The 23,105-nt window shown below is 32.9% G+C and overlaps 1 protein-coding gene across 10 annotated transcripts; it reads right to left on the minus strand.

The window, feature by feature from the left end:
* Positions 1–13,712: 13,712 nt before the first annotated feature.
* LOC109819108 (Ribosomal L18p/L5e family protein) lies at positions 13,713–22,762 on the minus strand. 10 transcript variants are annotated; one of them, XM_083070859.1, is made up of 3 exons: positions 22,252–22,381; positions 20,512–20,617; positions 13,713–14,359 (listed from the first exon to the last, which is right to left on the minus strand). In XM_083070859.1, exon 3 carries the CDS (start codon positions 14,346–14,348, stop codon positions 13,962–13,964), a length of 387 nt encoding a protein of 128 aa, XP_082926985.1. In that variant the 5' UTR covers positions 14,349–14,359; positions 20,512–20,617; positions 22,252–22,381; the 3' UTR covers positions 13,713–13,961. The 10 variants fall into 10 exon arrangements, with proteins under 10 accessions (XP_082926985.1, XP_020240296.2, XP_082926984.1 ...); XM_020384707.3 differs by lacking the exon at positions 22,252–22,381 and adding an exon at positions 21,276–21,372; XM_083070858.1 differs by lacking the exon at positions 22,252–22,381 and adding an exon at positions 20,973–21,269.
* Positions 22,763–23,105: the final 343 nt, after the last annotated feature.

Raw genomic sequence — 23,105 nt, forward strand, 5'->3', positions numbered from 1 at the left:
GTAAAACGCAGGTTTAATTTCACAGAGGGGAGTTTGGGCAGAGATTTGGGCGCTCAGCGCCAGTTTTGGGCGTCGGGCGTCGGGACCCCGATATACGTTTGTAATTTTGCGATATCTTTCTGTGTAGTTATCCAAATCGAGTTCCGTTTGTTTTGTTAGAAACTAGACATCTGGGGCTACCATTTAGACACAAGAATCGTGTAAAAATATTAATATTTGATCAAGTTATGTGAGTTGCAATTTGAGCCTTCCAATCTGTGTGCGAACCACAACATCAATTTTTGTGAGCCCTGAATGGTAACCTAAACGACTTTATTAGGATTTGTGTTCTTCATGAAAGTTGTAGATATTGATGTTAGGATTCTAATGGAGTTGGGATCACTTAGAAAGGATATGTATATCTCGAGTTATGGTTAAATTTTTAACTGAATGTCATAGATATTGTGATGTGTGTGAAAAATTATGTGAAATTTGTGGTCTATGATGTTGATAACTTAATGATAGGTACCTAGCATGTGAGGATGATATTGCATGGATTGTTATTGACATGTGATGATGTTATATAATGGAGATGCATTAATTATGAGTTACGTGGGATGCATGAGTTGCATGAGACTTATGAGTTGCATGTGGTGCTTGAGAAGCCAGACGTGGCTATATTGCATTGGACCCTGGGCCCAGAGAGGGGTTGAGACAGGGGGGACCATGACGGGAGGCATTCCATGCGTGGGCCGTTGGGTGTTTAACTGCGCAGCTCACTGGCCACAGAGGGTTTAACGGTGGGTGGATTGCCTTTGCACGGGCCGCTGAGTGTTTAACCGTGCAACATACCGGCCCTGGGAGGGTGTGAGAACGGTATGCCCGCATTGGCAACAACTAAGGGAATTGACGAGGTACGCCCATTGTGCGGAGTGCCAAGTTGAGACTCTTAGGAGAGGAGATGTGTATGAGCATATAGTGAGCATGTGTATGAAAGCTTGTATGATTGAAAAAAAATGATGTTTGGTAATTATATGAGATGTATTTGTTGTTTATAGTTCATGATGATATTTTGGTGCACGGTGTGGGGTGGGAATTGGGTAGCTCTATGTTCATATATGATGTTATCTATCTCTCACCGTCCTGTTTTTATGTGGTTTTCTTTTAGATGAAGATGAAGGCACTCATAGTGTTGAGTTCTAAAGGGAAAGGGTTCTGCTCTGATAGGATGTGACATTGGGGCATGAATTTAGGATGCTTTAGTTATGAATTGTTATTTGTCGTTTGAGGAGACTTATTTTTAGGAGTTTTATATTCACCTTATATTTGTAAATTCTGGATCCCTTTCATTTTTCTTTAGAGACCTTGATAATTTTCTTTTAAGAGTAAAACTTTATTATTATTATTATTATTATTATTTCTATTTATTTCAAGACTTGTGAACCTATGAGTTTTTATTAAAATATGTGGACCCTTCTTGATGTTATATTTATTGAATTATTCTTATTGTTGTTACTTATCTATTATGGGGTAGAAGGGTGTCACATGAGTAACCTGTTGTGTTGTGGATTTTCATCCAACTTTGTTGTTAATCTAGTAAGCCTGAATAGATTGCATTATTAAGATGATTCGGTAAGGTCAAATCACTTAAATTACTCACATGTGTTGTAAGAGATCTCTTAGTTGAGTGTGTGACGATGCATATAGTTGTTTGTTGTATTGTGCATATGATGTGTTGATATGTTATGTTGTTCATATGTTAAGTTGATATGTTATTGCGTTGGTAAAGTTGAAACCTTCATGAGTTGTATTGTGCAGTTTTGTGTTGCATTGATCCTATAAGTTGATATGTTGATGTTGGTAGTATGATTGTATTTTACTTTTGTACTTGTGTTATCTTTTGTAAACTTACTCTTCTATGTTTCCTTGTACTTGAACTACAATAGTCATATTTTTTTTATTAGAGTAAAGATATCTAATTATATTTATTGAATTGTAAAGTGTAAAGATATGTGAAATCGTTACAAAACTCAAACTTAATATAATTGTTGAGAGTACATTGGATATATATATATATTTATATATTATTGTATGTATATTCAGAGATTGTTTATATAATAATTTTAGGTAATTATATTTATTGAATTGTAAAGTGTAAAGATACGTGAAATCGTTACAAAATTCAAACTTAATATAATTGTTGAGAGGACATTAGATATGTAGAATTCAACTAATTAATGCTAACAAGTCATGACATTGTCTTATCCCGTATATCACATTAACCATCTCCTCCTTAAATCACACATCATACACAATGAATATTATAAGAAAACTAAAATTGAAAATTTAAATTCTTAAATTATAAGTGACAAGAAAAAAAATTAAATGTAACGTGTACTATAAGTAGTGATAATTTTATTAAAAATAAATAAAGGTATACTTTATATATTATATTAATTATTACAAATGTGATCAATTTGAACAATGATGGATCCATAAACTTTAGATAGTGGGGACAATACTTATTCATATATTTGTAGTATTAAAAATTTTACATATAACTTTTAAAAGTATAAATATATATCATAATTATTTTTTACAAATTTTTGTACCTACGATTATAATTAAAAATAAAAATAAACTATGTTAAACTAGATTATATTATAATTTAATAGGTTTGAACCAAACTTTCTTTAAAAATACATATTTTAAGTATGACTTATTTATCTATCATAGACATTTTTTAAATGTTTGGTTAGAACTACAACCCTAAAAACCTACTTTATAATAAATTAACACTAATAAAAATATAAAAATAAATATATTAAATTTTATAAAAATTAAATTAAATTTATTTATTATATAAACATGTTTTTAATATCTAATATAAAGTTTTAGATGATAATTTATTTTAAAATATATTTTATAATAAAAATTTTAAATAAAACATAAATCTTTCGATATTTCTTATTTTGATTTTTTTAATCAGCATATATAATAAATAAAAAGCACAAAAGGTAAACATATATACTGCAAATTTTATTTTATCAAAAATTAATTTATTTTAATATATTACATTATATATGTGAGCATTAATATATATATATATATGTATGTATATATTATAATTAAACTTTTTAAAAAAATTGATTCGTTATTAAGGAGTATTTTTTTTATTACATATAAGAATTAATTTTCTTTGAAAGTTTGACAAATATCAAATAAATGAGCATCTCTTCTGAATTTATATTTTATACATACAATAATTTAAATATATATTTATTTTATAAAAATATAAGTTTTATTTTTAAATATATTTTTTTTTCATAAAAAACATGTATATATCAAATACACTACAATGGCATCCATTCCTGAATTTGAATATGTTTTATAAAGTATTTTCAAAGTGATCACTTTGAAATATTAAAATGTAAAAATATAAAAATAAATTGCAATAACGTGATTGTTTGTAGGCTTGACTAACCTAGTTGACCTTTTAGTTGTGATAGTTACACATGACTTGAGTTTGAATGTTTAGTTTTTCTTTAGTAGAAGATTTTTCTAAGTGTTATTAAATCATTTTTGAGGATAGTGGTTTGCTTCTATCATAGTATAACGATATTGTGTAACATCCCGAATTTTCTATTGGTAAATAGTTAATTATTATTTATTTTATATTTGTGGAGATTATGTTCTTATAGTTATTTTAATAGGTTTTATAGAATATTTTAAAGGTTTTTAATAATTATTAGTATTTTGATAATGAATATTTACGAAATTTTTTTTTGTAATATTTTGATTTTTAGTAGCCCAGAATGGGCCGTTCTCAAACTGGAACAGACCATTCCAAACTACTAAAATGGCCTAAAAAGACTAGGTTGGAATGGGTCGTTCCAACACACGAATTTATGAGTAATATGCGATCCCAGAACGGGCCGTTCTGGTTTGAGAACGGGTCGTTCTGGTTATGAAATTTGTGTAGGACGAATGAGTCCAGAACGGGTCATTCCGTATTCGAAACGGGCCGTTCTAGCCACATCTGATGCCTATAAATAGAACGTTCTGACATTCCAAAAACGTATTTTTTCACTTTTGACCCTTTTTCTTCTATACTCTCTGAAGACCAAGAGAAACTCAAAGGAAGAGATTAGCAAGGTCTTGTTTTGGTTTCAGCTCCTACTTATCGAGGTAAGGGGGGAGTGAGAAATCTCGCTTTGGGTGTGAGAATGTATGTTGAGTAGTGGGATTGGCCCCAAATCCTATGTTTGTTATGTGCTTATTTATGAGGGGTTTTTCCCAATTATATATGTTTCTTCTATTTGCTCTGTTTATATGTAAATATAAATGTATAATTTGAGATCTCTATGGGTTCCCGTGGGAAACCCTAAGGGGATGCATTGGAAATTGTAAGAGGAAAATTTTAAATGTTTTCTGTTTTACCTTCTGAGTTTTCTGTTGTGTTCCTTGATGTTTGCTGAGTGTAAATATGTGTCTAATTTTGAAAATAAACAAGTTTTGATATGAATTTGTGGGTTCCTGTGGGAACCCTATGAGAAACAAGCATATTTTTAATATTTTCTGTTTTACCTTCTGATTGTTCTATTGTATTCCTTGTTGTATGAGATGTATGCATATGTATTTTATTTCACAAATAGATGAGTTTTGATATGAATTAAAGTGTTCTGTGAAAATGGTGAATATGATGTGATAATGTGATAATGTGAATGTGATGATGTGAATATGATGATGAGAATATGATGATGAAATGTGATGATGAGAATATGATGATGAAATGTGATGATGAGATGTGGTGATGTGATTTGTTGATGCCATGATGATAATGAGACATGATAATGTGATATGGGAATGAGACATGATAATGTGATATGGGAATGAGACATGATAATGTGATATGGGAATGAGACATGAAAATGTGATATGAGAAAAGCATGGAGTCTTGATTGACATGCATCATATGCATAAATGTTTTTAAGGGTACGATATGAAATACACCGCCAGAGAAGGCCCCCTAGTGTAAAAGCTTTGGGATTAGTCCTTGGGGATAGCTCGGTTTTTAAGTTTCAGTCTCGCCCATTGTGTGCATGAGATGTATCTTGCGCGGCTAAGTTATCCTGACGAGACTCTGGTAGTATGTCCTTCTAGTGAGAGTGCGCAGAGGGTGTGACCCGGCATGTACTCCTAGACTACTCTTCGTGTATTGCTAGCGGCAATACGCCATGTGATATGTTACTGGTGCCACATGCATGATAAAATGTAGTCCGTGTCCATACATGTACATTTTAATGTTATATGAAAAATTGATATGTCTTGGATGATTGAAATGTGATATTATTATTAATTTATCTATGTTATATATGTTTTGTTTGTGTTTGGCTATCTGGTATATATTCCTACATTGTGAGCCAAAGTAAGATGTTTCTCACTTCCTTTTCTCCTGTTGTTTTTCCTTGACTGTCTTACAGGTAATTATTAGTATGAGGTTGAGGATGTTGGTGATGAAGCTTAGGCTTCTATGTTGGGATTTGCTCTGATAGGACATGTGACATCGGGGCGTAGATAAGATTAGATTAAGATGTTTTTATTTAAATTATTTAGTAAGACCTTATATTATTTCTTGTAATTTTCGCTGATTAAGCTAATGTTTAAGTTATGGATGTGGTACCCTCTATTTAAACATGTTTGGTATTTTAATTATGAAAAAAATTATGTTATTCAATTTTTGTTATTTGTGTTATGGTATGTAGGGTAGAGGGTGTCACATTAAGTGGTATCAGAGCAGGTCGATCCAATCGGCCGTGAGTTATGTACTTATCATGATTTTGTTGTGTACCCTATCCATGTTTTGTTTGTTGTGTACTTTGATGATGCTTTGCTTGATAATGATGATGATGATGTTCTCCTTGTGTTGATATTATTGAGTTTTATACTGTTAGATTATATTGTAATTAGAGGAATGATAGATAGTGTTAGCTAATATCATTATGACTACTCTTCTTCATTCTTATGAGTTCTTAATTGTTTGATACTTCTTGCTTACGTAAGAAGTAGTGGATAAGTGGTATCGCTTGTGTTGCAAGCATATGTTCGAGTAGTAGTAGACGAGATGGTGTGCTAATTAACTAGAAACTTTTGGGACCTTAGATATGGGTGAGACATTGATTTGCCGAGTGTATTGAGAGTTTATGGTTGATGGAGTTTCTGGAATCTATAGTTGTAGCGATTGAATCCTAATAGATTGTGTGTTGAGAATTGGAGTTGAGTGTTCTTAAGGAAAAGTTAAAATGTCAGTGATTTCCTTGAGTTTTGGTGCATGGATGTTAACCTTTTATGGTTTAGGTAGCATGTGAGTTTTATTTTCTAAGTCTGTTGTGCTAAATATGTGAGTTATTTTGGTTTAGGATTGTAGTGGAAAGCTTGAATATGAAATTGAGGTGTGAGTTTGGAAGGGTTAAGGTATTTTTGTGGCCTTAGATATGTTGATACACTATTGTTGTGACACCCTCTACCCCACATACATAATACAGAATAAATATAAAGTACATTCTAGAGTAAATAAAACTTTCTTAAAAATAAGGTTTCAAAATACATAGATAGAGAGTTCACATTCATATTTCGGAAATCGTAGTCCAATACGAAAATGATGACAAAATAAAACATCAATCTTTCCTAATAATAGTAATGAAACTCCAATGCTAAACCTAACTAAGCCCCGGTGTCACATATCCTATCAGAGCATACCCAACTGAAGCCTAAGCCTCATCACCAACATCCTCATGCTGATGATCACATGCAACACAATTTAAACACAGACAAATAACAACAAAGGAGTGAGAAACATCTCACTCAGGTTCAAGTGCAGAAATAAAGGTTAGATAACACACACACACAACAAACATAAGTCACAAGTACAAATCACATGTAAACACTACGCATACAAAATCAATATCACTTGCACACTCATTTATTATGGAATGATGTCATGGACTCGACTCATAAATGCATGCATGTGACGCCATACGGAAGTTTCACTTTTTTCATCACTGGTGACCCAAGGTACACCTAAAATAAGTCATTTCATGACATTGCCTGTTACATCATTGGTATGCGGCCTAAGCTGCACACCTGGCATAAGTCATTTCATCACATTGCCTGTTACATCACTGGTATGCGGCCTAAGCTGCACACCTGGTATATGTCATTTCATCACATTGTCTGTTACATCACTGGTATGCGACCTAAGCAACATACCTGGCATAAGTCATTTCATCACATTGCCTGTTACATCACTGGTATGCGGCCTAAGCAACATACCTGACATAAGTCATTTCATCACATTGCCTGTTACATCACTGGTATGCGGCCTAAGCAACATACCTGGCATAAGTCATTTCATCACATTGTCTGTTACATCACTAGTATGCGGCCTAAGCAACATACCTGACATAAGTCATATATGCATATGATGCATGTCTCACATTCACAATTGCATTGACTCAACACTTCACATTTCATTTCACATTTCACATCATATCTCATGTCACATTATGTCACAATGTCATATTATAGATCATATGTTCACCTTTCACATTCTCACATCATATTCCCATAGTCTCATAAATAAACTTCTCATCATCATATACATCAAAATGATACATAAATCATATTCCTAATTTTACCTCATAGGGTTTCCCAAAAGAACCTACAGAGCACTCTAATTCATATAAAAACTTATATGATTTTGAAATCAAATACATATTCATACATCATATCCAATAAGGAACACAATGAAAGAATCAGAAAGCAAAACAGAAAACATTCCTATTTTGCCTGTTTCTCATAGGGTTTCCCGTAGGAACCCATAGAGCACTCTAATTCATATCAAAACATGATCATTCTCAAAATCAATCACATATCTACACATCACATTCAACAAGAAGCCCAATAGAACAATCAGAAGGCAAAACAGAAAACGTTCATATTTTGCGTGTTCCTAGAAACATGCATCAGGCAAGGGATTTGGGGTCAATCCTACTACCCAACATTTATTCCCGCACCCTGAGCGAGGTTTCTCACTCCCCCCTTACTTAGATGAGCAGAAGATGAATGGTCTTGGTGTGGTATAAGATCGTTCCTGAATACTCTTCCTTAAAACTCTTTGTTTCTCCTCTTTTTTTCTCTAACCCTTCAGAATGCAAATGAGGCAGATAGGGTTAACGCTACCTGACTCCTTTCTTAAAATTAATCCATTGGGCTGGGTCAACCCAACCCGTTTTCCTTCTCTTCTAACCCACTTCTCTTTTTTCTCAAAATAATAAAATAAAATAAATAAATGTATATTATAAAATATTTTTCCTCTATAATAATAATATATTTATGACCCAAAATATAATAATATAATTTCAATAACAAAATATCATATAAAATCAACCTTCTCTTAAAACATAAATATTTATTTAAAAACACTAATAAAAATACTTATTTAATACGTACAAAATAATTGTCCAAAATAATAATTATTTAAAACGTATAAAATAATATTCCTCTATAATTATTAAAATAATTATGACCAAATACCATATAATAATAATAATAATAATAATAATAATAATAATAACCTTTTTGAAAACTGGGTGTTACAATTGTTGTCTGGTGTAGGGGATATTTTCACTGCAGTTTCGTTGTGCCAGTATGAGTACCGTATTGACAGATTTAGATTTTATGATCTTCACAAAAGTTGTAGCTTTGGATGTTATCTTTCCAATGGCACTGTAATCATGTAAAACGGAGATCTAGAACTCTAGTTATGGTTGTTTTAGTGAACAAAGGTCTAGTTGTAAGCGCTGAATATATCTGCTGCGGTTTTTGAAATGTTTAGCTAAGAAGATGATCTTTTTAGAATCTCATGTCTTCATAGGAGTTGTAGCTTATTATCTTAGCTTTCTTTTTAGATAGGTTTGAGATCATTTGTATGAGTATAACTCTCTAGGTATCATTTTATTTGATCGTTGTTGGAAGGGATATGTATGGTGTCATGATATTTTGAATCGTTAGGCAATGCAAGGATAAAAAATTGATTTTTGTCATGATTCTGAGATGTCATGTGGATTGAGTGGTTGTTTAAGGTTGTATGATGTTATGTGGTAAAGTTGGTTCATGTACATGCTATATGGAGTAAATGGTGATTGATTCGTACATGCTTAGGAATGATATATGTCGATTGTTTGAAGTAGGTATTCTAATATGATTTGATATGCATGTATGTTGATATGAGGATAGATGACCTTATGGATCAATTAGCGGACATTTAGTAAGGTTGACCTCAAGGTGTGATATCATCAAATTAGAGTTGAGAGTGAGGATTTATCCTAGACAGTTTTAGGCTAAATTATCTAAGTATGATTTTTGATTGTATAAGGCGACTTTTCTAGGTTTTGTGATTTCTAGCAGAGGTATAACGTAAGTCTATCTAAGATAGAAGTTGTGCTTAAGTGGGTGATACCGAAGTCAATTAGTGACGTTAAGATTTTTCTTAGATTAGCTTATTGTTATAGGAGAGTTATTGAGGAAATTCCTAAGATAACATTACCTTAGACTAGATTGACGAGGAAGAGGAGTTGCCTTTGTGTGGGATGGCAAGTATGAGAGTAGTTTCCAAACTCTTAAGGAAAGATTGACCAGTGTCAATATTACCGGATTTTAGTAAGTCTTTTGTGGTACGTAGTGGTGCTTCTAAGATGGGTTTGGGTGGAGTGTTGATGCAAGAAGGAATGGTAGTTGCTTATGCTTCTAGGAAATTGAGAATTCATGAGAGGAATTACCTTATCCATGACCTTGAGTTAGCGGTTGTGATATTTACACTAAGATTTGGAGACACTACCTATATGATTCTAAACTTTGGGTATTTAGTGATCGTTAGAGCCTTAAATATCTTTTGACTAAAGGAGATAGTTGGAGTTTCTTAAGGACTAAGATTTTAATCTTAGTAGTTATCTAGGTAAAGCCAATGCGATGATTGATGCTTTGAGTAGGAAACCTTTATATTTGCCTTTCCTTATGATTAGAGAAGATGGATCTTTTAGTTCAAATTGGGGATTTAAGTTTGACTGGTGAGGATTACTCTTAGTAGTGTGAAACCAGGTAAGACTCGAGTAACTAGTGGATTGTCAAAGGAAAATCAGAGGAGCACAATTAGTTGATTCATTTTGGTGACAAGATATGAGGCTATAGGAAAAGATAATGGATAAGAGTTTGCCTTAAGTATAGATGGAGTAGTAAAACTTTGAGATCGAGTATGTGTACCTAGTGAACTTATGCTTAGGTGGTTGATCTTTAGAGAGGGTCATGTAAGAACAACTAATATTGTGGCAGATGCCTTGAGTAGGATGACCATTCACCTACCATCTTTGATGATTTAAGGTTGAATTTGATTGAAGAACTTAGAGACTTAAGCATGATGTGTGAGCTCACCCTTAGGAGCATTGAATTGAGTATGTTGAAAGTGACTAGTGAATTAATGGATAAGATTAGAGAAGCCTAGGAGTTAGATTCTTTCTTAGTGAACCAAGTGAAAAGGATTGGTATGAGTATAGATAGTCCTTTGCGAGTGGAAGTTGATGGTGTTTTGGGGTTCAATTATAGGATCTATGTGCCTAGTAATCTTGAATTTAGGAAGATGATCTTAGAGGGAAGACATAAGAGTATTCTTAACATTCATTTAAGAGCTACTAAGATATATCAAAGTGACGTAGCAGAAACGTGGTGGCCTAAGATGAAGAGAAAAGTAGAGGAATTTTTGTACTCATGTGTAGTATGCTAGAAGTCTAAGGTGGAACACTAGAAGTCTTTAGGACTTTTTTTTACAGTCTTTAGACGTCCTAGTTTGGAAGTGAGATTTTATATCTATGGACTTAGTTGTAGTTTTGCTTGGCATGCTTAAGAAATTTGATCTTATTTGGTAAGTGGATAGACTCACCAAGGTGGCTCACCTTACCCTTGTTGATATTAGATCTTCTTTAGAGAGATTGATAGAGATGTACTTTAAGGAGGTAGTAAGGTTACACGAGATTTTCTACTAGTGTAGTTTCTGATGGGAAATATTTAAGAAAGTGTTACATGAGAATTAGAAAGCAAGATGCGAGGAGTCTACCCATTTCTGTTGCAGGAAAATTTCGGGGACGAAATTTCAAAAAGGAGGGAGAATCGTAACATCCCGAATTTTCTATTGGTAAATAGTTAATTATTATTTATTTTATATTTGTGGAAATTATGTTCTTATAGTTATTTTAATGGGTTTTATAGAATGTTTTAAAGGTTTTTAATAATTATTAGTATTTTGATAATAAATATTTATGAAAATTATTTTTATAATATTTTGATTTTTAGTAGCCTAGAATGGGCCGTTTTTAAACTGGAACGAGCCGTTCCAGACTACTAAAATGGCCTAAAAAGACTAGGTTAGAACGAGCCGTTCCAACACACGAATTTATGAGTAATATACGATCCCAGAACGGGCCGTTCTGGTTTGAGAACGGGCTGTTTCAGATTCGAAACGGGCCGTTCTGGCCACATCTTATGCCTATAAATAGAACTTTCTAACACTCCAAAAACGCATTTTTTCACTTTTGACCCTTTAAATTATTTAGTAAGAACTTATATTATTTCTTTGTAATTTTCGCTAATTAAGATACTATTTAAATTATGGACGTGGTACCCTCTATTTAAACATGTTTGGTATTTTAATTATGAAAAAAAAATTATATTATTCAATTTTTGTTATTTGTGTTATGGTATATGGGGTAGAGGGTGTCACACATTGTACCTAAAAAAAAATATGAATAACGATATATCACTTATAAAAGAAAAAAGAAAAACTATACATCTCTCATACTATAAATGCGATGTAAAAGATAATAGTTTGTTATTTAGTTAAGCAAAAATGGTGTAACATTTTCTTGTTTTTAGAAACCATGTTATAATATCGATTGGAGAATCTATCTTATTATCTTTATTTGAATCTTCTCTTTTAATTATATTTTTTATACACAAAACTTAAATTTAAAATTTTACTTAAAGAGATCAATTTTAATACTACTGAAATTAACGATTTGTTGATAACATTTACGTTTATCTATGCATAAATAATGGATAAGTTAACCTAAACAATTGAGAGACTAATGCAATATTGTCTTCTTTTTTCGCGAGAAAAAGAACACTAGCTGAGATGAGTTTCCTTAGGTTGTATTCGACTAACATTTTTTTATATACATTCATATATATATATAGATAGAGGAAGGATCCTTTTACTCTAGGAGTAAGTTTACCTAAACTTACTCCGTTCAATAACTCATGTTTTACATCAAATTTTAACGATCCAACCGTTCAATTTAAAGTTTTTAATGCATATTAAATTTGCAAATTTTTAAAAAATTTAAAAATCATTTAATACTTCATTTCATTAATTCGAATCAATATATAAAATAATTTTATGATTATCCATCAATTTCAAATAACGAAATGAAATATCCAATCATTTACATTTAACATGTAAAATTAGACTTATACAGTCTTGAATCAAGCATTCATTACTTACTTCCCAGCGGTGAAAGAGAATCCATCCAAAATTAAAATTAAAAATGCCTCCAACCAATTTAATTAATTCCAATTTTGTCTCCATTTAGTAGTATCTATAGCTATCGCAGTACACATTCAATATCAAAAAAAAAATAAAATTGTATCAATCCAAAAAAATAAAATTATATCGATATAACACCACAATCGTCACAAAAAATTCCACCATCATCAAAATCAGGAAGCGAAAGTTAAATAAATAATATAGCTATCAAAGTACACACTCAATGTCTCCAAATATCATTACTAGAATCCCTATTTGCCATTTAAGAACAATTTCAAATCAAATTCAAATGTAGTGTGCAGATCCTCTAAAGTAAAATAGTAAAGTAACAAGATAATTGGTTTATATAACATTTTAACTATAGAATCTGTCACACTTGATCCATTCTTTATATGCGCCCACATATATTAGTCCAACTTGTATACTTGGTTGTTTTCACTCACTGTATACTTGGTTGTTCTCTACCTTATCTATTAATTGGAACTTAGGTAGGATGATTGGATATACTTTTGCCGAAGGAAAGGTCCATGTGTATACTTGAAGTCACAGTATGTCATTTGGTGTTTGAGTATAATTTTTAAGTGAGTTCGATGACAGCTATGGAAAGTAATCAAAATTCAAAATAACCAAGTAGATGTCAAATGCAAGATATGATAGTCAAAATTACAAATTTCAGCAGTTTGTGTCCTAAAACGATAGCATCTTCCATCTGGTATAACTAACAAGTTCATACGATTTACTTTCATAAATGAATAAAAAACAACTAAAGAGAAGTGTGGGTAGGAGTTCTGCTATGTGGGCATTGCAAATTTCATCTATGTAATACACTCATCTTCAATAATAGATTACTTTCCCCATTTCTATTTTTGGTTTATAACAAACACACTATCTACTATCACTTGAAATTTATTGAAAAAAAATAAAATCATGAGTGAGACTTATTAAATAAAGTGTGAGATCCACTCAATTTCACCATTTCTAATAAATTTTGATTAACAACAAAGAGTGTGTTAGAGAACAAATGAAGTCCAACACTGTTGATAGATAACTGAGTTCCTTAAGAATGCTAATAGGGGCTCGGTTCTATAGCAGTGCGTATGAAGAAAACTTTGTTAAGAGAGACAATCCATTTCGGTGATCTCTACATCCCAAAATATATTAGTTTCTGACTATCGGTTAGAAAATATCCCTGATGAGTTTCTTAGAGAATTTATTTGCAATGTTCCTCAATAACTAAAAGATTTTCAATTACATTCTGACTCATACTTCTAAGAAACGAGACTAAATAATGCATAGATGCTATTAGCAGAACACTTACTCCATTCCTATCTTAGGAATTAGACCAAGAATTTTTGTCATCATCTTCATCATCAAGGACGAGTTTAACTCCATTATTCTTAAGAGCATTGACAACAGCCCAAACCTTGGTTTGGTTCTTGAATCCTTTCTTCCCTACTTCTTTACCTATGTTAGCATGAATCCCGCTTCCTTGTCCTTCGTTGAGCCCCTCAACTTTGAGTCGTCTTGCCAACACCTCCCCAACAACAGAAGCTGCTTTTGCATTGCAGGACCTGCCACACTCAAGTGACTCTTTAATGCTGTGTTCTGCAGTGGATGATGTTGCTACAATGCGACCATTGTTTCTATCTACCACGTTTGCAGTAATGTACTTTAATGATATGAACAATCTCAGCACATATCGCTTCATAACCGGCATATTTCTATTATCTAACAGAAGATGAATAACGAAGCACAGAAAGCAGTTTAACAAATAAGTAAAGACTAAGAAACACAAAACATAATGAAAGGAGAAATATATTCACCCATTTTATGTGAACACGTTACTCTTTTTTATCTTTTTTGTTCATGATTCCTTTGTCTATTTTATTTTTAATCTAACGAAAGGAATTGAATTGAATTGTTTATTAACATGAAACTGTTCTTATAGGTAAGTTAAAAGACAGATGCACCATACACCATTCAAATGTGAATAAAATCTCAATTTCTGGATACAAGTACTAACAGCAGCAAATATACTAGTGTAATTACTCAAACTCAATTAAGTTTGAGAACATGCTATCATGGAATCATTGACATGTAACATAAACACACCAGCATTTTTGTGCGCAGTTGATGCTACAACTTAGCCTTTTTCCACTAAATATTATAAATTAAGATATGGATTGGGATTACAGATACTATAGATGAACAGAATAGGGAGAAAATGGAAATGCATGGAAAATAATTGGAATCAAAACAACAATTAGCACCACTACATGCATGCATACTGCGAAAATTAGCATAAAGGTGATTAGCTATCTATAATTTCAGACTCGTGTATATAGCAGAAAACTTTAGCAACCATTGCACCACTTCATGACATGAAAGAATATGGGATCCGGAAAGGTGACTCACTAACATTAACACATGCCTAGCAATAATTAATATGGGCAATTTAATGATTTATGCTCCCATCGGTTCTGAATATGATATGAAAGCTATAGAAACAGATAGTACAGAGAATCCAGGAACTTGAAGGAGTTCGAAGACCTCAAGAACCCAGGAAATTCTAATTGAAAGAAAGAACTTTGAGTCTTATTGCATTGAGAGTGTAAGAGGAAAATTACAGAATGATTCATAACTCCTGTTTTCAACACCAACTAACTATTTAAAGAGTTAGTTTTACAAATTCTGTTATAACCTGTTCAACCAGTTAACAAACTAATTTCCACCTAATATTGTAAGTCAACTAACTCTAAAATAATTTCCCTCCCTTAAAATAATTCTTGTCCTCATGAATTGAAAAATTGAGGAAATTTTCTAAGTAAATCATAATAGAGTTCCCAAGTAGCATCCTCAACACACTGTTTCTTCCATTTTACTAAAACTTTTGTCACTGCTTGTCCCCTTTTCTTGACGAAAGTTCTGTCCAGAATTGCCTCAGGCTCCCTTGCATTGGTTGCATCAGTAATATGGCTTGGCAACACTGTTGAAATGACAGCATCCCCAATATGTTTCTTCAACTGAGATACATGAAATACATTATGAATCTGTGATGTGTTTGGAAGCTGTAGTTTGTAAGCTACTGGTCCCACCTTTTCAAGTACTGGAAATGGACCAAAGAATTTAGGAGGTAGCTTCTCATTTGTCCTGTTGGTAACAGATATTTGTTTATAAGAATGCAGCTTCAAATAGACTAAATCTCCCACCTGGAATTGTCTATCAATCCTATGTTTATTGGCCATCTGTTGCATTCTATTTTGAGCTCTTTTCAAATGAAATTTTAAAACCTTCAACATTTCCTCCCTCTTAGTAAGACTTCTGTCCAGCAGTTCCACATTAGATTCTCCTGGCAAATAGGGTAATGAAGCAGGAGGTGGTTGTCCATAGACAATTTCGTAGGGTGTAGCATTGATTGCTGTATGAAAAGTGGTGTTATGCCACCATTCAGCCAATGATATCCACTTAGGCCAGAGCTGTGGAGTATTTGAACACATACACCTCAGATAAGTTTCCAAACATCTGTTGACAACTTCTATTTGTCCATCTGTTTGTGGATGGTAAGCACTTGAAAGCTTTAATTGAATCCCTTGACAAGCCATTAACTCTTGCCAAAATTTATTGAGAAAGATAGGATCCCTATCACTGACAATTGACTCAGGAAATCCATGTAATCTGAAAACTGTATCCATGAAAGCTTGAGCTACAGTGCAAGCAGTATATGGATGAGTAAGAGTCATGAAGTGAGCAGCTTTACTCAACCGATCGACCACCACAAAAATGCATTGTTTTCCCTGAGATAGAGGCAAACCTTCAATAAAATCCATGGAAATGTGCTGCCATACATGTCCAGGGATTGGTAATGGCTGTAATAACCCTGGATAAGCAGTGGTTTCATATTTATTTTGTTGACAAATGTTACATTTTTTGACAAATTCATGTACATCTTTTGTCATTCCCTTCCAAAAAACTACAGCTTTGATCCTTTGTAGAGTCGCATGTCTGCCTGAATGCCCACCCGTTGCAGTAGAATGCATCCACTATAATAGATCTTGTCTTAATTAAATATCCCTTCCAACTACCAACCTTCCTTTCCTTCTCAACTCGGAACCATTCCATGAATGATGTTTGTGACTATTGGCATCAACTTGTAATTGAGAAATCAATTTCTGTACATCAGGATCTGATTGATAAGATTGTAAAATTCTAGCTAACAAATCAGATTGTAAGCTTGTGACAGTTAGTGCTTGGCAATCAATATGTTCTATTCTCGATAATGCATCAGCAACTACATTCTCCTTTCCTTTTCTGAATTCTATAGAGAAATCGAACTCCATGAGTTTAACTAGCCATTTTTGTTGGAATGCCGTGGATAATCTTTGATCTAATATATATTTGAGGCTTCTATGATCAGTTTTTATCACAAAATGTCTATTGAGCAAGTAATGCCTCCATTTTTGTACAACAAATACCAATGCCATCAATTCTTTCTCATAGGTCGATAAAGACTGTTGTTGTTTACTTAGGATCCTGCTGATAAAGGCTAAAGGATGATGGTCTTGCATTAACACAGCACCAATGCCATACCCTGAAGCATCCACCTCAACCATGAATGTTTTGTTGAAATCTGGGAGAGCTAAAACAAGTGCAGTCATCAATCCTGTCTTTAACTGTTGAAAAGACTCTTTTGTCTTGTTAGTCCAAACAAAATTATCCTTCTTTAGCATGTCAGTGAGGGGTCTTGCTATAGTCCCATACCATCTCACAAATCTTCTATAATACCCAGTTAACCCCAGAAAACCTCTCAACTGTTTCACATTTTGAGGTAATGGCCAATCCCTAACTGCTTGTATTTTTACCAGGTCAGTTGAAACTCCTTCCCTAGACAAAAAATGGCCCAAGTATTCCACCTTGTCCACCCCGAAATAGCATTTTGATTTCTTGGCCAACAATTTATTCTCCCTCATAACGGACAACACTTTCTCTAAATGCTGTAAATGCTCAACTTCATTGGTGCTATAAACCAAGATATCATAAAAAAAAAAACCATTAGGAATTTTCTAAGAAACTTATTGAAAATTGCATTCATTAGGCTTTGGAAGGTTGCTGGTGCATTTGTAAGTCCAAATGGCATAACTACATACTCATAATGGCCACTATGAGTCTTCAATACAGTTTTATGAACATCTGCTGGATCCATTCTGACTTGATGATAGCTTGACCTTAGATCAATTTTAGAGAAGAACATAGCACCATTTAATTCATCCATGAGATCCTCTACCAAGGGAATAGGAAATCTGTCCTTCACCGTTCCTTTATTCAACTCTCTATAATCCACACAAAGCCGCCATGACCCATCTTTTTTTCCAACCAACACAACAGGACTTGCATAAGGGCTGCAGCTACCCTGAATAAAACCATAATTTAGCATGTCTTGTACCAGTTTGTCAATAATGTCTTTTTGATTGCCAACATATCTATAAGGTCTCTTATTGACTGGATTTACACCCTGTAACAATGGAATTTTGTGATTAAATCCTTCCCCCATAGGAGGTAACTGAGTAGGCTCCTCGAATACATCCTCAAACTTAGCTAATAAGGCAGAAATTGCTATAGGAGTGGTTGTCTGTTGAGCATGAGTAGTTAAACTCTGCAGAAAAGGTCCTTCATCCTGATAAACTTGTATCATAGACAGATGTACTCCATTCATGAGAGTTTTTTCCATCAATTGGTTCTTAATAATTTTGATGCCATGCTGAAAAGATCCCCTTAACACATGTCACTTACCATCTACTACAAATTCCATCTTTAATTTGTCAAAGTTCCAAACAATGTCTCCTAATGTCACCAACCATTCAATTCTAAGCACCATATCACAGCAACCCAAAGGAATTAACATCATATCAGCTTGGAATTTATTATGTTGTAAAAACCAGCTAAATTCTTTCACAATTGCTTCAATCTTCATTTTATTACCATATGCAACAATTACTTGTAAAGGCTTCATAGCTTGAATCCTACACCCTAATTTCTTAGCTATATCAACATCTAAGAAATTATGTGTACTACCACTATCAATCAAAATGTGTAAGGGTTTCTTTTTGTAGCTTCCTGTGACTCTCATTGTTCCGAACCCTTGCACCCCAGTCAAAGCATTTACAGAAATATGTGGATCCCCAAAATCAGTCTCTTTCACCATTGTCTCAGATTGTAATGTCTCATCATCCTCCTCTTTATCAATCTCCACCATGTGTAGCTGAAGTTTCTTGTGTGTCAGGCTATGTTCATACATAAAAGGTTCATCACAGAAATAACAAAGTCCCTTTTCCCTCCTCTCATTCATATATGCAGGTGTTAGATTTCTCCTCAACTTCCCTTTGGATGAATCCACCTGATTCTCTGAAAAAGTGACAGGTTTTGCAGCAATTAAGGGTTTGGTAGAGCTCTTAGACAGAATTGATTTCACTGAATTTCCTCCTTGGTTGGCAGATTCATACAACTTTGCCAAGGTAAAAGCCTTCATCACCGTAGTTGGTTGAAACATCCGCACTAACATTTGGATATCATGTCTTAACCCTCCCAAGAAACAACTAAGTACATATTCTTCAGATAATTCCAACTGATTAATGATGGCATCAAATTCTTCATGATAAGAAGTAACAGTAGAACACTGTCTCAAATTCATCAATTCCACCATAGGATCCTCACACAAATTCCCAAATCTAATTCTTAATAGCTTCACGTATTTAGTTCAATTTGGCCAATTATCATTCTTTTGGGACTTTGCAAAGGCATGATGCCATTGCATTGCCTTGCCTTCAAAATGCACTACAGCTAATCCCACTTTGAATTCTTCAGGGGTTAGGTCAATTGCAAAATACATCTCACATTGATAAATCCATTGATTTACATTTTCACCATTGAATTTAGGAAAATCAATTCTAGCCAACCTTGTACCACAACCATAAGGAGCACGATGATTACCTGAACTAGGAAGATGATTACCCAAACTAGAAAGATGATTGCCCACACCAGAATTATGATGATTTTTGTGTAACAATTCAGTTAACGTCCCTTTCAATGAATCTTGTAATGTCTTTTGCATCACACCCGCGAGTTCCACCATCTTCGCTTCTAGTTTCTCCAAAATGCAAGTTTCAACCTTTCTTCCATTTCACGCAAAGCTGCTTGTGATCTGGTTGATTCTGCCATGACTTCAAGAAGTGTGCCCCAAGATACCAATTGATATGAAAGCTATAGAAACAGACAGTACAGAGAATCCAGGAACTTCAAGGAGTTCGAAGGCCTCAAGAACCCAGGAAATTCTAATTGAAAGAAAGAACTTCGAGTCTTATTGCATTGAGAGTGTAAGAGGAAAATTACAGAATGATTCATAACTCTTGTTTTCAACCCCAACTAACTATTTAAAGAGTTAGTTTTACAAATTCTGTTATAACCTGTTCAACCAGTTAACAAACTAATTTCCACCTAATATTGTAAGTCAACTAACTCTAAAATAGTTAACACATAACAGAATATAAGTAAAAAAACTAATTCATGTTAAATAAGAAAGTTAAATTAACATCATTTAATTGCACTAGTCACATTTAAAAAATAACAATTTTCTAAATTACTTTTTCTTAAAACTTGATATTAAGAACCAAAAGGATCATTAGAAATAGAATCTTAATTAAATGAAAGGATATTTTGGAGATGGTAGCATTAAATAGAGTAAAATTAGTTGAGAGTTGTTTATTTTTGATACCAAGTAACATGACTTTTCTTTTGCTTATATGTAAAACCGGGGGTAAATCTTAAACTATAAAACAAAATTTTGGATAAACAGAAAAAAAAAAAAAAACTTAAATAGTGCCTCTTACTTGGTGGTATTTCCAAGCCTCTGACCAATGCTGTTCAACGTTCAAACTGAATGTCGTATGGAGCTTCTTCAAACTTGGCTATCAGCTCCAGCAAGGAGTTGAAATGCTGCAGAGAGAGATTGGAGAATAAGCTTGAATTCAATTTGATCTACAACATTCGGTACTTGATAAACAGTCAATAAATTTGTGGTTTCCAAGTGTTTATTCAATTTCTAAAGGATCACGGATAAGCTAGAAGAACCAGTCCCATGCATGCTGTATACATTAGGTTGAATTAGAGGTACAATTTAAGTAGAACTCAATGCAACATTTGATCAAACAGTTGGTGTGCCAAATTAAAAACAGATCAATATGAAGCAAGCAACTACCAACACCCCATCTACAAAGCAAATTACATTTAAAAAATATATTACAAGATGATGAATTAGAGATTACGTCACTTTTTCTTTTACCCAACTAACCCCAAATCAGTGATAGAAAACCTCCTTTACTCTTCCCCAATTCCCTGTTTTTCACTCTCTATAGCTCCCTCTCCCTTTTTTATACTTTCACTGGTAGATTATGAATATGATAAAATATATAATTATAAGTAAATTGCAAAGATTGAGATTTTACAATGCAAAACGTTTTATATTGGAATTAAACACAATAAAGAATCACAGTGTTTCACGTTTTATGCAAACTAGATATTGGAATTGGCGTAAGTATTCTTTTATTCTTAATTTTATAACGTTAATTATTTAAAATTTATGAATCAATATTACTTATCTCCCATGTTAGCATGTTCACAAGAGCTGCATCCAGCATTTTACCCCCAACAAGATCGAAATATATCTTTCAAGAGAGTACCTAATAACAAACACATATAAATAACTAATACCACAATTAGGTTTTTAAAAAATAATATTTTTAAAAATCAATGAAAGTATTAATTCAAATTTTAGATGCCTGACTGTGATCGAACGTATAGTAATTAAATTTATATTTTTGATATTATGTTTTAAATTAAAAAATAATATGAATTATGAGAAATTAAGATCTTAAAATTGAAAGTTAATCTTTTTCTATTTTTTTTTTATTTTTATCCTTTCATCAGTATTGCTTCACTTTATGGGTGAAAGACTAATTTTGTTTGCAAAATTACGAATTTTTACACAGGACAGAAATTTGTTAAATAGATTGTCCTCACAATGTATAAGCATAAAGTATCTGATATTTACGCTAACCAATTATGTTAAAATTAAAATTTAATATAAATGACTAAATTATGTGTTTTATAAGATAAACATTAACATAATTTACAAAGTAATTGATACTTGTGTGAAATATTTAAATGTGTTTTTATTTATCTCAAAATGATTTTAGATTAAATTAAAAGAAAAAAGCAATAAACTAAATAAATTCAAAAAAGACCGGATCAAACTGATTTTCTACACTTATTTTTATAATTTTATAGCTGTTGTGCTAGTTAGCTTCATTCTTTAATGGTTCATAGATGGTCCAATTCTTTCTTTAGAGTAAACGAACTAATTATCAGAGCAATTCACGGTTAATTAGGTTGGTTGAACTGGCCAATTTAGTCTCATTTTTAAAAACAATATTAAAAACTGGCTAATAATAATGTCACAACTACTAACTGAAAAGATTATTTATTGGATTATCAAGCCGTAAATAAAATAGTAACATGTAAACAACATATAATTAATATAATGTGCTTAATCCAAATTTGAAATTAATTACCTTCTCTTTGCTTCCGGCACTTCCCACAACATATAATGGAGGAGGACCATCCTTAGTGCTTCATGTGAGACTCATCACATAGCTAGGAGAATGGAAGAAGATAAAAGAGATATCTTGTATGGATCCATCTCCTAGGCCCAATTTGGGTGATATAGAAATTTATTGCTTTATTCCAATTTTATCCTTATACTTTAGGGGTATTTTAGTCATAGAACTTATTTTATTTGTATTTCTAATTTTACCCTTGTATTTTGGGGTATCTTAGTCATAGAACTTATTTTCTTTTGTATTTCCTATTTTACCCTTGTATTATGGGGTGCTTTAGATAATTAGGATTTTAATTTTTGGGCTAGGGTTTTAATTAGGAGGTGACGCATTTTTGGTAGCTTTGGACCTATTTTTGGTCTTAAAAAGACTTAGGCCCAAGTGAAGGGCAAAGGTTGCATGATCTTATCATGCACCTAAATGTAGCCTAACTAAACCCAAAGATTTCATCCTTGGTCACCAAGTTGCATCTAGGGTTAATTTAGGTTTCATTTGGTGTGCATTTGGCAAGGTGAATTTCGGCCAAGGCACCCTAAATGCAACCCTAGATGCCTCCCATTCCTATAAATACCCAATGCACCACACCTTGTAAATACTTTGGAAATTATAATATTGAGAGAGCATTTCTTTGCCTTAATATTTTCTTTAGTCCCCTTGGCTATTTTCAGCCACCACCCTCCCATCTCCACCTTGAGAGAAACAACCCTAGAAGTGGCCTTCATCATCATGAAGTGAGCCAACTCTAGAGTATCCTCCTCAAGCCTTTCATCAAACACCTTCTACCCAACTTCCATTTTCGTCCATTCTAT

The sequence above is a fragment of the Cajanus cajan genome, chromosome 3 (genome assembly GCF_000230855.2).
Source record: "Cajanus cajan strain Asha chromosome 3, NIPB_CcT2T_4, whole genome shotgun sequence".
Taxonomy (NCBI): Eukaryota; Viridiplantae; Streptophyta; class Magnoliopsida; order Fabales; family Fabaceae; genus Cajanus; species Cajanus cajan.